The following is a 12299-nucleotide window of genomic DNA, read 5'->3' as shown; positions in this document are numbered from 1 at the left end:
ACTTTGTTCTATTTCATTATTATAATTCAGCTGAGAGCTCTCGTTGACCCTACGGCCTACCGGCATTTTTGCAATAGGGAAATAGAGGTCATGTGTTCAAATGAACGATAACAGTTATTAATAATAAAACTTCTTATAGAAAGTATGGCGTTCTGTTTGAAATAAGTGAATAATCACGTACGAAGGCCTTATTTTTAATTTTGGCATAAAATTTCCTTCGTCATAATTTTACCCCTATCATATTGTTTTTTTTTCTACCGTAATTACGTTCTATATATAGAGTTATTTAAACTTTGCTAAATTATTTTACCATTTTCTACCATAATTATTTAAATCGAAAATAACGTCTCTTGATTTAGCAAAGGTGACTCCGTCCCTATTTAATATCGCGTTTTGCAAAACTAGTACGCTGTAAAATAAAGTAAATCTTTCCCGATCAAATGAAGAACTGCCTACAGTTGCTGCCTTTATAAGCAAAAGACCTATTTTTTGGCGCCAAATTTGCCAGCGTGAGAAATTTTTTTCGAGTTCACTTTTAAATATCCTTGGTAGATAACAAGTATTCTTAGAAACTATTGTATTTTTAGAGTTACCGGGATTAACAGGTAGTCACACCCTATTGTGGATCCAGTTGCCTGTTAAATTAGCCCTTATAGAAGAGTAATTGAAATCGTTTCATCTAAGTTATAATAGTTTGGTTTCATATCTAGATAAAAAGGGTCCCCACATCGCAGTGCCATCATATTTCCTAAAGGACTGTATTATGCCATGATTGCTGACATGTCCCCAGAAACCCTTTTATATATTATTTATACGCGCGATTTTTTGTAATCTATTAGGGTTGACGAAGTTATAATTTATGCCCTTATCTTATAGATACGTAGTGGTCCTTCTAGTTGAGGTACTAGTACCATTATAATTCAGAAACGTATTGGCATGCAAGATGGGGAAGGAGTTGGTGAGCGCCTTCTCGAGGCCAAGTGATCGATGGGCGATCCGATAGCGCCCACTGCGGCTGTACTCTTGTCAATGGCATGGATGGTGATAAAATTCCTTCGAGTAGATGGTAATGTGCGTGAAATGAGCCTATACATGGCTTTCTAAAGATTTTACCGTATGGATTTTTGTAGGAGATATCCTCACGCTGTTCCGTCTAGAAGAAACAGATTTGCTAGCTTTAATTCAGCTGCTTGCTAACTCAAAATATGGCCGTCATGGTCACGTGTACACCAATAGTTTGTTTTCCACAGCAACCTTTCCTATTAAAGCAGGTGCCACCGAAATAAGCTGGCGAGTAAAGATTATTAGCAAGCCAATATATTTCATGTTGTTCTCGATCCTGTCACTATCTCTGCGTGTGCTATAATCGTAACGGTTTTTGTTCTGCTTTATAATTGCGGCAGTCGACAATCTACGGCACGTATCAATGGAATATTACGTCCTATGTATTTCCGTCACCATAATTATATGAAGACGAAGTATAAAGTGAATAAGTTGCATTTGTAGTTGTACTAATGCATAATCATTTGGCGGCGGCAAGAAAACAGCGGAGCCGAATTTCCAAGAGACTAGCAAGTTGAAAACGGACGAAAAAGTAGGCCAAGTTGTACGAAAAAGGGTCGCGGTGCAGCGTCTGTCACAGAATGTGGATTACCGATAACTACTTGAGGCCTGGATCATAGGTTGGAACGTCACCAACAACAATACGTGTTCACGGCTGATCACATAAGCGCATATTTGTGCTGGTCAGGCCTAGCTCAATAGTGTTCAAGCCCACTAATCGACCCAGAAAAGTGGGAAGAGTTGAAGGCTCGTGTATTTAAACGACTTGGATGGTAAGCACCACTTTCAACGTCAGAATATTATGTGCGAGTCCGTAGAGATGACGAGAACCTATACGCAGAAGAGACATCGTGTTGGAGCGTGTCAGATCAGCGCGAAGGTCAAGGTATTCCTAAAAAAAACAAAGAGTCACGTCTGCGTGACAACTTTGTAATTTCCTTACTGCAATATCGCTACTTGAAGAAGTTGCAGCTGCCTCGTTTGACGTTGCAACCATGTTCTGTCGCTCCGGGAAAGCGGATGAGCACGCAAGCATTCAAGAAACTGTACAGCAGACATGGAAACGCCTCTAAATCGGTCTCAAAACAGGAAGATGATGGTTTGGTGTGAATGTTGCCAAAGTCCAAAGCCTAGGACGTTAAACACCCCTATTTGAGGATCCACTCCCATTCCCAGGAACTTGCAATTAGACAATCTGCTGGGAAGAATGTCTGGGCGCGTACGCGCAAGGATCAACGAAGGTAGTCTCAATAACAAAAATAAGACTAGGTTTCAGCAAACAGAACAAATCCCACAGTATACTAGGGACGTCACACTAACGCTATTTCGCTAGAACAAATGTTGATCGGACGAGTGTTGTTGACACCTGTAACTTTGGAATCTGGAAAAAAAAACTAGCTCAGGGCGCGAGCGGTCTTAAACAGTATGTTGGGACGCAGACGTGGGTAGCGCAGCTCAGCATTACGGCCCATTTTAATAATCTACCACGCCCTAAATACTTCTTTCGCTATATCTGTGTAAGTGCGAAGTATTCGTAACACAACAAGTAAATTGTGTTCATACTTGTACTAGTGTGTTATCAAAAATTATATTTTTGATTCGCAGGTTAATATGTCGTGATCGATTTCTCTGCGTAGAAGCACTTCGAGACCAAGATTTCCGTCTCTTCAGAAACTCTTTCTGTAGCTCTCGCAGTACTACTTGTCGCTAGCGTTTGTTGCACCAGCGCGTCCCGGAGAATATCATCACATATAGTATGTACTTCTTCCAAGTCTCAATTCGAGCATCCCTTAGTGTAGCAACGGTCTGTTGGTCAGTGAGAACACGCGAGGGACGACTGGCTATGTTGAATGTTCTTGGCATCAGCGGCAGAGGCGATTGTGATATACTGTACTAAGTTCTTCAGTACAATATAGGCCGGTGAGGATTAAGAACCGGCTATGAATTTCAACTAACTGGTCAACTGAAAGAAGCTGTTCAGGCTCTGCCCGTCGTCATTTGGCACGCACATCTTACTTGATCGATGCCACTCCGTTGCTTGGAACGGCAGGCATGCAGACAATGGTAATAAGTTGCGGTTCGCTCTCTCGTTTGCTACAAACGCACCTCGGCCTAGTGAAATCAGTGAGGCAGATTTCGGTTCAACCAATGGCTGCTTCACACGAGACAAAGGAAATACCCTGCTAAGAGTCGGCTTCTTCAGGGACAGGAACTAGAGAAACTACTGTAGCTTCCTGCGGCGAAAGTAGAAAGATATATTGACGAAGTTCTAGTGAGCCCACTGTAGAAGATATGTGCCAAATTCAAACTTTTTGTTAATACATTGAATAATACGATCATCAACATCTTGCAGAAATCGTGTGAGCATATTTCGAGGCACGTCGAGCCTTTGTCTTTAAAGGTTCGATAGGGTACAGTGAGGATTCATCCTAAAAATAGTTTTTAAATTTAGTCTTCTCAGTGTTGCAAGACTGGCGTTCATTGCGTTAAATTAGCTAAAGTCCTAGCGAACACTTCTGTTGCAAATTTTCGAAACAGCTAACTTCGAGTGTCCTTAAAGCCTGACATTAGCATTATTGTAAATATGATATTTAATTTATTTCACCGTCGTATTCTTAAAGAAATACGAAGTAATACTTCTCTTTGATACGAGCTCGTTTACGGGTCTTTAAGCTTTAGCCGGTTAGAAAATAACTCAGCAGACAAGTAGTTGGAGTGCGAAAGTTGCTGGAATCTCGAGATTACCTCTCTTCTCCTTTTACTCTTTGCAGCTTCAATGTTTCCGTTGTTCCTCGCTACTTTCGATTACATCAGAGGTAGAACACTTCATTTCTAGACACGCAGATTTCCATTTTCCCGCAAAAGTGCAAAAAAGCACTAAACAGCACAAAAATTGAGTAAACGTCCACTTCTGTCCGTGTTTCAGACTTACCGGCATCTCCATCGCGCACTCAAAAAGAAGCACACACTACTAATATCGACGTAAGATGGAACACGTAGCATCGAGGACCCAGAAATTGTGGCACGGACAACGTGTGGCTTCTTATACCAGGAAAAGGTGTACATATATATATATATATATATATATATATATATATATCTGTATTTACGCTCTGTAAGAGGCAATTTTTTTGCTAAAATCCTACGAATTCTTTCAAGACTAAACAGCCTTGATGCTAGCATAAAAAAGGAGAAAGTGGAGTAGGGGGGACTCTGATATGCATTCGGTCGGAAGATGGCATAAGACGCCATGCACAAACGAGAAAAAAGGGGAGGTGGGGACAAACAATTAATGAAATATCTCCGGTTGCCGCTTCGTTCTTTATGGCCGATGAGAGTGTGGGCGAAAGCTAGTTTTTGCCTACAGCGACCTTCTCGCATCTCATTTTCGTTTCGACAGAGTCTGTAGCAATCTGAGCGGCTTGCAAAAGCCGAGCTTTACGAAGTCATGTGGCCTTCAGCTATCATGAGCTAAAAATCAATTTTATCTATTTTATGCGTTCGAGAATTGACGATGACCAACCAACGATAAAAGGATAATAGCAGTGGCCAGCGCACATACACATTTAACTACCTAATATTAGTATAATGTATGAAGAAAGGACCCAGTTAAATTGACGCTGTAATGATATCAACATGTAGGACTTAAACAATAAATGATCAGAATTCTACCTACCGTATGTTTAGTGGATATGGATGAAGCCAATTCTATTGGACCCAGAAGAAAAAGCCGCCTTCTGCTGAATGAACAGCTGAAATGACTGTAGCTACGTAACCGAGCCAAGGCAATCTTAGCAGAAATGTGCCCAGTTAGTAACAGCACGAAGTTTGTAAAGGGTCGACGTGGTCATATCATGATGACCTCCGTGATCTTTCTTTCACATTTCTCTCGAAAAAAAGCCGCTCTTCCGGAAACGAAGAAGGGAAATATCAATTCTGTCCGTCGCGTCATCCCCAAATGGGAAAATGGCCGACGAAGAAACGGGTGGTGGCTGAGGTATGCTACACGGGAACGTGACTACCAGCTCGAATTGGGGGTAAAATGAAGAGCATGACTATGAGGCTAAAAGCAGAGGGAACAGACCCGAGTGTTTGATTCACCACGATTGACCACAACAACTACCAGGCATGTGTACTCTCTAGCAGATATTTAGGACTGGTACCATGCGTCCTTAGGCAACCACGCGAAGCTATTCCTTTTAATTTAGTTCTTCGCTATCGTAATAGGATAATTTCGTAATGGGCCTGACGCCGCGAGCGAATACGAAGGGGCTAAAGCGACGGCTACAGTTGTCATATCCGTATCGCTGACAAGTATTGCAGCCCTGTACCGCATCAACTCCTTTTTGTAAACGCAAGTATTCCATATTACACAGGGTATACGATTCGTTGTACAACGCAGTCAATATTTTCCTATAATACGCAGAAACTAGACAGAATCTACAGAAGCAACGGCAAAGACGACGACGACGAGGACGATAGCCACAAATCTGTAAGCAACAAGCCCCTTTGTGGATATATGTGTGCGTGTCAGAGTATAAAAACGTCATATCCAGAGGCCCGCATCGCCGAAGAAGGACAGTGGACAAAAACGAGCGAAACGAAAGTTTTTTTGAACATGCTGTATCCAACGCCAGCACCAGCCGCATTGGTGCGTACGTTGTAGTCAATATATATATATATATATATATATATATATATATATATATATATATATATGTATATATATATATGTATATATATATATATATATATTGTGGGACTTGCATTATACCAAAGGATCTGAAAAATGATATGTATCAGTATATATAATGGTGATTATAATATGGCTGAGGCCGTCTGAAAGGAAAGGAGGATACATGGATAGATAAACAGTAACAGCCTTTAACCCAGACAGCAGGCTTCTGCTGCCGGGTTAAAGGCCGCAGCGACATCTCTTTTCACCAGGCCTCCTAATCAGATCGAAACCTGGCGCAATAGAAGCATTTCATTGCATCCATGTGCCAATAGTCGTCGTCGCCGTATTGATTTTGCAATGTTGTACACTGACTTAACGATGTTGGTCAATAGAATTGGTCGTTTCGATAAGAACGGAAGCATGGCGATCCGAGGACGACATCCGAGCGGATCAGACAAATAGCTACTGCTGCTGCAGCAGCAGCAGCTTTTCAATTCAACAACAGCCTGCTAGTCCATTAGTTTCGTCCACGTCCCTCAATACATGCGTCTTTCATCTGGTTCTGACATCTGTCGTCATCTTGTAGGTACACATTTACCGGTGGCAAATTTCATGTGCTATTCAATTGAATGAATAGCTATCGTCGGCTACTATAAATATAATATATATTTTGCAAACAATAAATGATGCCAATGTGGGTCTAATAATCATGCGATCTGCCTTAATTGCGCCATGAATGATGAATTTACGGATGTTAGTTTTACACACATATCCATGACGGTCTAGCAAATAGAAAACAGATTGATCTGTAGTATATACACGTTGCCACCTGCAGACATAGCACGGTGCCTGATACACGTATTCAGCCTCTAGTAGTTATCGCTACTATAATAACATGGGCTGCCTCCACCTATCGCCGTACATTGCCTACGTAATAAATTAAATGTGCCTAATTCCACCTTAAAAGTACCACTGTGTGTGTTGTGGCAAACCAAAGTGGCAGAGCAAAGCGCTACCATCATCCGAATGTAACAGTTGCTATTGTTGTTACTTCCTTCATTTGTCGGCTAGCCGCATTCACTAATGCCGTAGACTTGTCAGTCAGTGTACAGTTATTAAATCAGGCACAGCGGACGAGTAGTGAGGCTCATGACGTATCACTTAGTAGCGAGGGGATGGGTGTGATTAGACGCTCTAGAATCGACGAGGACGGCACAAGTAGGCTAGCTAAATCAAAAGAACTCTGTCTGGCAGTGAAGTCTGACAACAAGACTGCATAACTCGGCGGCGATTTTCGGTAAATGGAACCGATTTAAAGGCCGCTAATTGTGTTCATCTGTATTGTCGTAGTTAGCTGATCTCGTCACCTTAGACCTTCTTGTGCCAGCGCCGTTCCCGCTGCTGCCAATAGTTCGATCTAGACAAGTAGAACGACTTTGTTTGGCAAGTGATGCGCCAACTGACATGCCAATTGCTGAAAGTGGCACGGCGTCGTACAACAGGTTTCAGCCAACAGATCTAATGATAGTTGTAGCGTGCAAGTGCACGTGCACAGACAACATCTGGAGAACAACGTATATCTCCTCCTCGAACCAGCATCGTCACGACTGTCATTTTACCTCGGTACGCCTCGGACGCTCATTGGTTTTGTCATGTTGCTTGACGTTTAAGACGCAGGATGATCGGCCGCTGCGTTGTCTGTGCATCTGCGGGAAACAACTGAGTAAGCCAGAACACCCTTGCGCAAGCTTACGACCATGTTCATTGTCGCTACCCAATTGCACCCGGTTGAATTTCACCGAACGTAATCAAATCGCAATCAAATTGCTGCGAGAATATTTCCTGTAAAAAAACTGTCATTTCGAGTTTTTCGTTCGTCTCCCTTCGTCCGTCCGTCCGTCGATGTGTCGCCTACAACAGGTAAAAAAAATTACACCAAGACCAAAAAATGCCTATGACGACTGGTTCTAGTCTGATAAATTGAAGATACAACCACAATGTATGATCAGCTCCTGCGCATGTAAGCGCCAGCGAAGGCATCGTGCGCTTTGCTATAGTGCCCGGTGTGACAACGTTATGAACAGCGGATCGATCGAAATACCCGCGTTTGTATTTAATGCGGTTGAACACACTTTAAAGCAGACGGTATCCGCCGCGAATATGATTGCAATTAAGAATTATATTACATGATATGTACCACGCATGGACGTCGGATTGTCGCCGGTCTGCGGTGCCAACAAAATCGGAAGCATCAAAAGTCACGGGGCGGTTGCTAGCGCTTAGAGGCAATAGAAAACCGATTATAGTTACCGGCACCACTATAATAACAACGAATAATAATGGCTGTCACAGCTCGGTGAACACGCATAACTGCCAAAACGCCTCAACGAACTTCTGCGCGCGCTCGCCGTTGTGAGAGTCGTTCGCTTTCGATGTCAACAAAGTGGTTCATTCTCTCTTTCCAGTCCATTGAATGAATGAATGAATGAACGAATGATCATCGCAATAGGTACTATTAACTGATAACTATTGAGCTTTACGTCCGCTGGCACCAATAGGAATTTCACCAGACGGCTGGTTTCCAGCACGGAGCGAAGCGTGTTTACATCCGGATTTGAGACCACGTGTCCGCTAAGTTTAGCAGGTAAACACGTTTTACTACTAGCGCTGCTAATATGATTATCGCGTAGCGGCCCGCTATTGATACGCTACCTGACCGCAGCCCTCGTGCTCGTGATGGTCACGAACTCGTTTCTGTGGAATTGGATGTTGTTCGGGTTTGCTATTGATGTAGCGACGTTATATTAAACGACAACATCGAAAATAATAACTAAATACAGGGAACTGTTTCTGAAAATATATAAGCGCAGTCCACAAATCAAGAATCGAGCAACCCTGTCGTCACTAAAAAAGTGCTTTTGTCTTCGGGCTGTTCACGCCGTCGCCATTTTTTCAAACCCTGTTTGTAATTCGTAGACAACATCACCACGGTGATACAGCAGAAGATTTTCATCAGACACAAAACAAAGCACCGTCGTTTTTTAGCAACGACTAACAAATCAGGCCGCTTGCGGAAGATACCCGGACAGCATGCGAATACCTTACATAAGCGCTCACCGTCATTCACATTGCCACAAAGTTATGTAACAAGGAAAGCCAAAATAGACTTTCTACAATAGGTTACATGTGCCCCATAAAATATTATAAAGTTCCAGTCGTGATAAACATCAATTCATTTCATACGTTTCTGACATATCGTATGGATAGATAAACTTAAAAACTAATAACTTATAGATATAAAAACATATTTCGAGATTGGATCGAATAGACACCCTCGATGCATGGGCGATTTAAATCCATTTCATTGTTCCCAAGCTAAATCGGCTAGTTGTATGGTTACTATACTAATTACATGAATATATTATATATTCATTTATTTCGAATATAAATTTAGCCACCACGTGGCACTCTTCTGTAAAAAAAAAACAACCATAGCGCGCGTGCACACACACACAAATACACAGAAGCGGATAGCTTCGTGGAATCTGACGGAGATGCAACGCGTGTAATGGAACCAGCGAACATAAAACATCTGGTAGATCGGTTCGCTCTCTTTTACGCATCGTTCCCGATTGCGCCTGAACTTAGGAATCCGGTAGTCGTTCTTGGAGAATTTGTTTTCCTAAGCTGCGAGAACGTATAGGAAGAAAAGCACTGTGAGAAGATTGAAGCGTTTCCTTAACTCCTTAATGAAGAAGAAGACAGGTCTCTTACGCGCCATACGACGGAGGGCCGAAAGCATGTTTAAAATAGAAAAGCTTCAAACGATTTAGAAGCTTGTCTAATTAAGGCCCTTTCAGATGATCTTTACTTCGTATGCGATTATAAATGCGTCTTTTGAATCGAGAAGACGCAGGTCTGTCGCTGTGGACACAACATAAGGGTTCCTAATTATCGCCACAGCAACCAGCGCCTCCTGGCGGCCTCGCTTCTTCATCATCATCATAAACTTGATTAACATTTCGTTATAACCCATTCAACAAAGTCAGCTGCCCTTTAATAACAACTAGCTTATGTCTGACTGCAGGCTCTCAACAGTCACGTAACGTGTCAAAATCATTTGCATCGATTTGCCTACGCTTTGTCATGCCCGATTGTGTTATTTTACGTCGTTTTCGAGCTAAGAGGCTGAACCTCAGAAAAATGTTTTTATGTTACGATGTTAGGTATCTGCAGTTCGTGTCAGCCAACTAAAAAAGAATATCAAGCTGGCTGTTGGGACGTGAGTAATATCTCGTAAGGTATATTAGAATTTCAAAGGTGGTAGAGGGCTAGCTCGTCTGCTTTTCGGTACACCCGACGCGCACGGCCAAAAACAAGTTAGAGAAGCCACCTGGCGACGATATCATCATGACGGGAGCGATTATCTCCTGCGCTTGAAGACCGACCAAAAATCTTCTGTCAAATTCTCACCCACACACTACTACTGCTGCTGCTGCTACTGCTGCTAACAGTTGAGCTCTAAAAACTTTGTCAGCAATTAATTCTTGGCTGTCCCTTTCTACAACAGACTTCATGGCTTCAAAGATCAGTCAGTGTTCAATACGAGTAATCCTAAGGAATTAAGCGTGAGACAGGATTATCATATTTAACACTTCTTCTATTTCGATTTGGATTTTTAGATGAGCATCAGAGCGTATCTATGGCGAAATTTAAACACAGAATACTTCTGTGCTTGTAGACACGATTGCGGGTATGATAGGCCAGGCCTGTCACCACTAACTTCGTCTAGTTCTTGCCGCACGGGCAACAATTCGCCCGGTCCTTTCTTCTAGGCCATCAAGACTCGCGCGATCGAAACAATCAAAAGAGTACGCACCCACCCTGACCAATCAGCCAGCATCACGGCTATCTTCAGTATTGCTAACATTATGAACACAACCATTAGCTTACATTACGTGCAGCAGCAACTGTAAAGTCGTATTGTTGCCATACTCGACCGAAGCAGTAATTTACTTCCAGCATCAAATACTAAGTTCATTGAACAGAAGAATGACGAGGGAGAGCTAAACCAGCCACGTAATCCACTGATCTATTTAAGACGACAGCTAAAAGATTGGAACAAATGACAAAATCGAAAACTTAGCTTTACTAGTAAGGACGTTAGCTATTCCTTTGTTTCCCTTTTCACGTAGGACGAAGATTCGCCGTCCAGCAAACGCTACTACTACTACTACTACTACTACTACTACTATTACTACTACTACTACTACTACTACTACTACTACTACTACTACTACTACTACTACTACTACTACTACTACTACTACTACTACTACTACTACTACTACTACTACTACTACTACTACTACTACTACTATACTACTACTACTACTACTACTACTACTACTACTACTACGCTAATGAGCAAAAGCCTTTTCAGGCGGCCTGCAACAAGAGCACGCTATAATAACATGTCGATCGATGATAAAGGCTAAAGCCGGTGCAGAATAGCAGGCCGCAAAGGCCTTGAGAGCTAAGAGGCTGAACCTCAGAAAAATGTTTTTATGTTACGATGTTAGGTATCTGCAGTTCGTGTCAGCCAACTAAAAAAGAATATCAAGCTGGCTGTTGGGACGTGAGTAATATCTCGTAAGGTATATTAGAATTTCAAAGGTGGTAGAGGGCTAGCTCGTCTGCTTTTCGGTACACCCGACGCGCACGGCCAAAAACAAGTTAGAGAAGCCACCTGGCGACGATATCATCATGACGGGAGCGATTATCTCCTGCGCTTGAAGACCGACCAAAAATCTTCTGTCAAATTCTCACCCACACACTACTACTGCTGCTGCTGCTACTGCTGCTAACAGTTGAGCTCTAAAAACTTTGTCAGCAATTAATTCTTGGCTGTCCCTTTCTACAACAGACTTCATGGCTTCAAAGATCAGTCAGTGTTCAATACGAGTAATCCTAAGGAATTAAGCGTGAGACAGGATTATCATATTTAACACTTCTTCTATTTCGATTTGGATTTTTAGATGAGCATCAGAGCGTATCTATGGCGAAATTTAAACACAGAATACTTCTGTGCTTGTAGACACGATTGCGGGTATGATAGGCCAGGCCTGTCACCACTAACTTCGTCTAGTTCTTGCCGCACGGGCAACAATTCGCCCGGTCCTTTCTTCTAGGCCATCAAGACTCGCGCGATCGAAACAATCAAAAGAGTACGCACCCACCCTGACCAATCAGCCAGCATCACGGCTATCTTCAGTATTGCTAACATTATGAACACAACCATTAGCTTACATTACGTGCAGCAGCAACTGTAAAGTCGTATTGTTGCCATACTCGACCGAAGCAGTAATTTACTTCCAGCATCAAATACTAAGTTCATTGAACAGAAGAATGACGAGGGAGAGCTAAACCAGCCACGTAATCCACTGATCTATTTAAGACGACAGCTAAAAGATTGGAACAAATGACAAAATCGAAAACTTAGCTTTACTAGTAAGGACGTTAGCTATTCCTTTGTTTCCCTTTTCACGTAGGACGAAGA

General features: G+C 42.4%; 1 protein-coding gene and 2 long non-coding RNA genes across 10 annotated transcripts in view; 2 read left to right on the top strand and 1 right to left on the bottom strand.

Annotated features, from left to right (window-relative positions):
• The window catches only part of LOC111250046 (uncharacterized), a 107978-nt gene that overhangs the window by 29660 nt on the left and 66019 nt on the right, over positions 1 to 12299 (bottom strand). The window contains exon 1 of one of the 7 annotated variants that reach the window (XM_086987491.1): positions 7938 to 8967. The exons of the other annotated variants lie outside the window; for them this stretch is intronic. Within the exon in view, the coding sequence (XP_086843617.1) occupies positions 7938 to 7992 (55 nt within the window). The 5' untranslated portion in view covers positions 7993 to 8967. Of the gene's footprint in view, positions 1 to 7937; positions 8968 to 12299 lie in introns of those variants that run through there. 7 annotated transcript variants of the gene reach the window in all.
• Positions 932 to 4733, top strand: LOC111250047 (uncharacterized). 2 transcript variants are annotated; one of them, XR_015326695.1, is made up of 3 exons: positions 932 to 1066; positions 2668 to 2816; positions 3989 to 4733. It is a non-coding gene; the product is annotated as an uncharacterized LOC111250047 (long non-coding RNA). The 2 variants fall into 2 exon arrangements; XR_015326694.1 differs by lacking the exon at positions 932 to 1066 and adding an exon at positions 2020 to 2303.
• LOC147756154 (uncharacterized) overlaps positions 7351 to 12299 on the top strand; it is a 47217-nt gene continuing 42268 nt past the window's right edge. The window contains exon 1 of the long non-coding RNA XR_015326696.1: positions 7351 to 7660. This is a non-coding gene — a long non-coding RNA (uncharacterized LOC147756154). The remainder of the gene's footprint in view (positions 7661 to 12299) is intronic.

Source organism: Varroa destructor, unplaced genomic scaffold, assembly GCF_002443255.2.
Source record: "Varroa destructor unplaced genomic scaffold, Vdes_3.0 BEIS01000004.1, whole genome shotgun sequence".
NCBI lineage: Eukaryota > Metazoa > Arthropoda > Arachnida > Mesostigmata > Varroidae > Varroa > Varroa destructor.
This window is presented reverse-complemented; position numbering and strand designations above follow the sequence as displayed.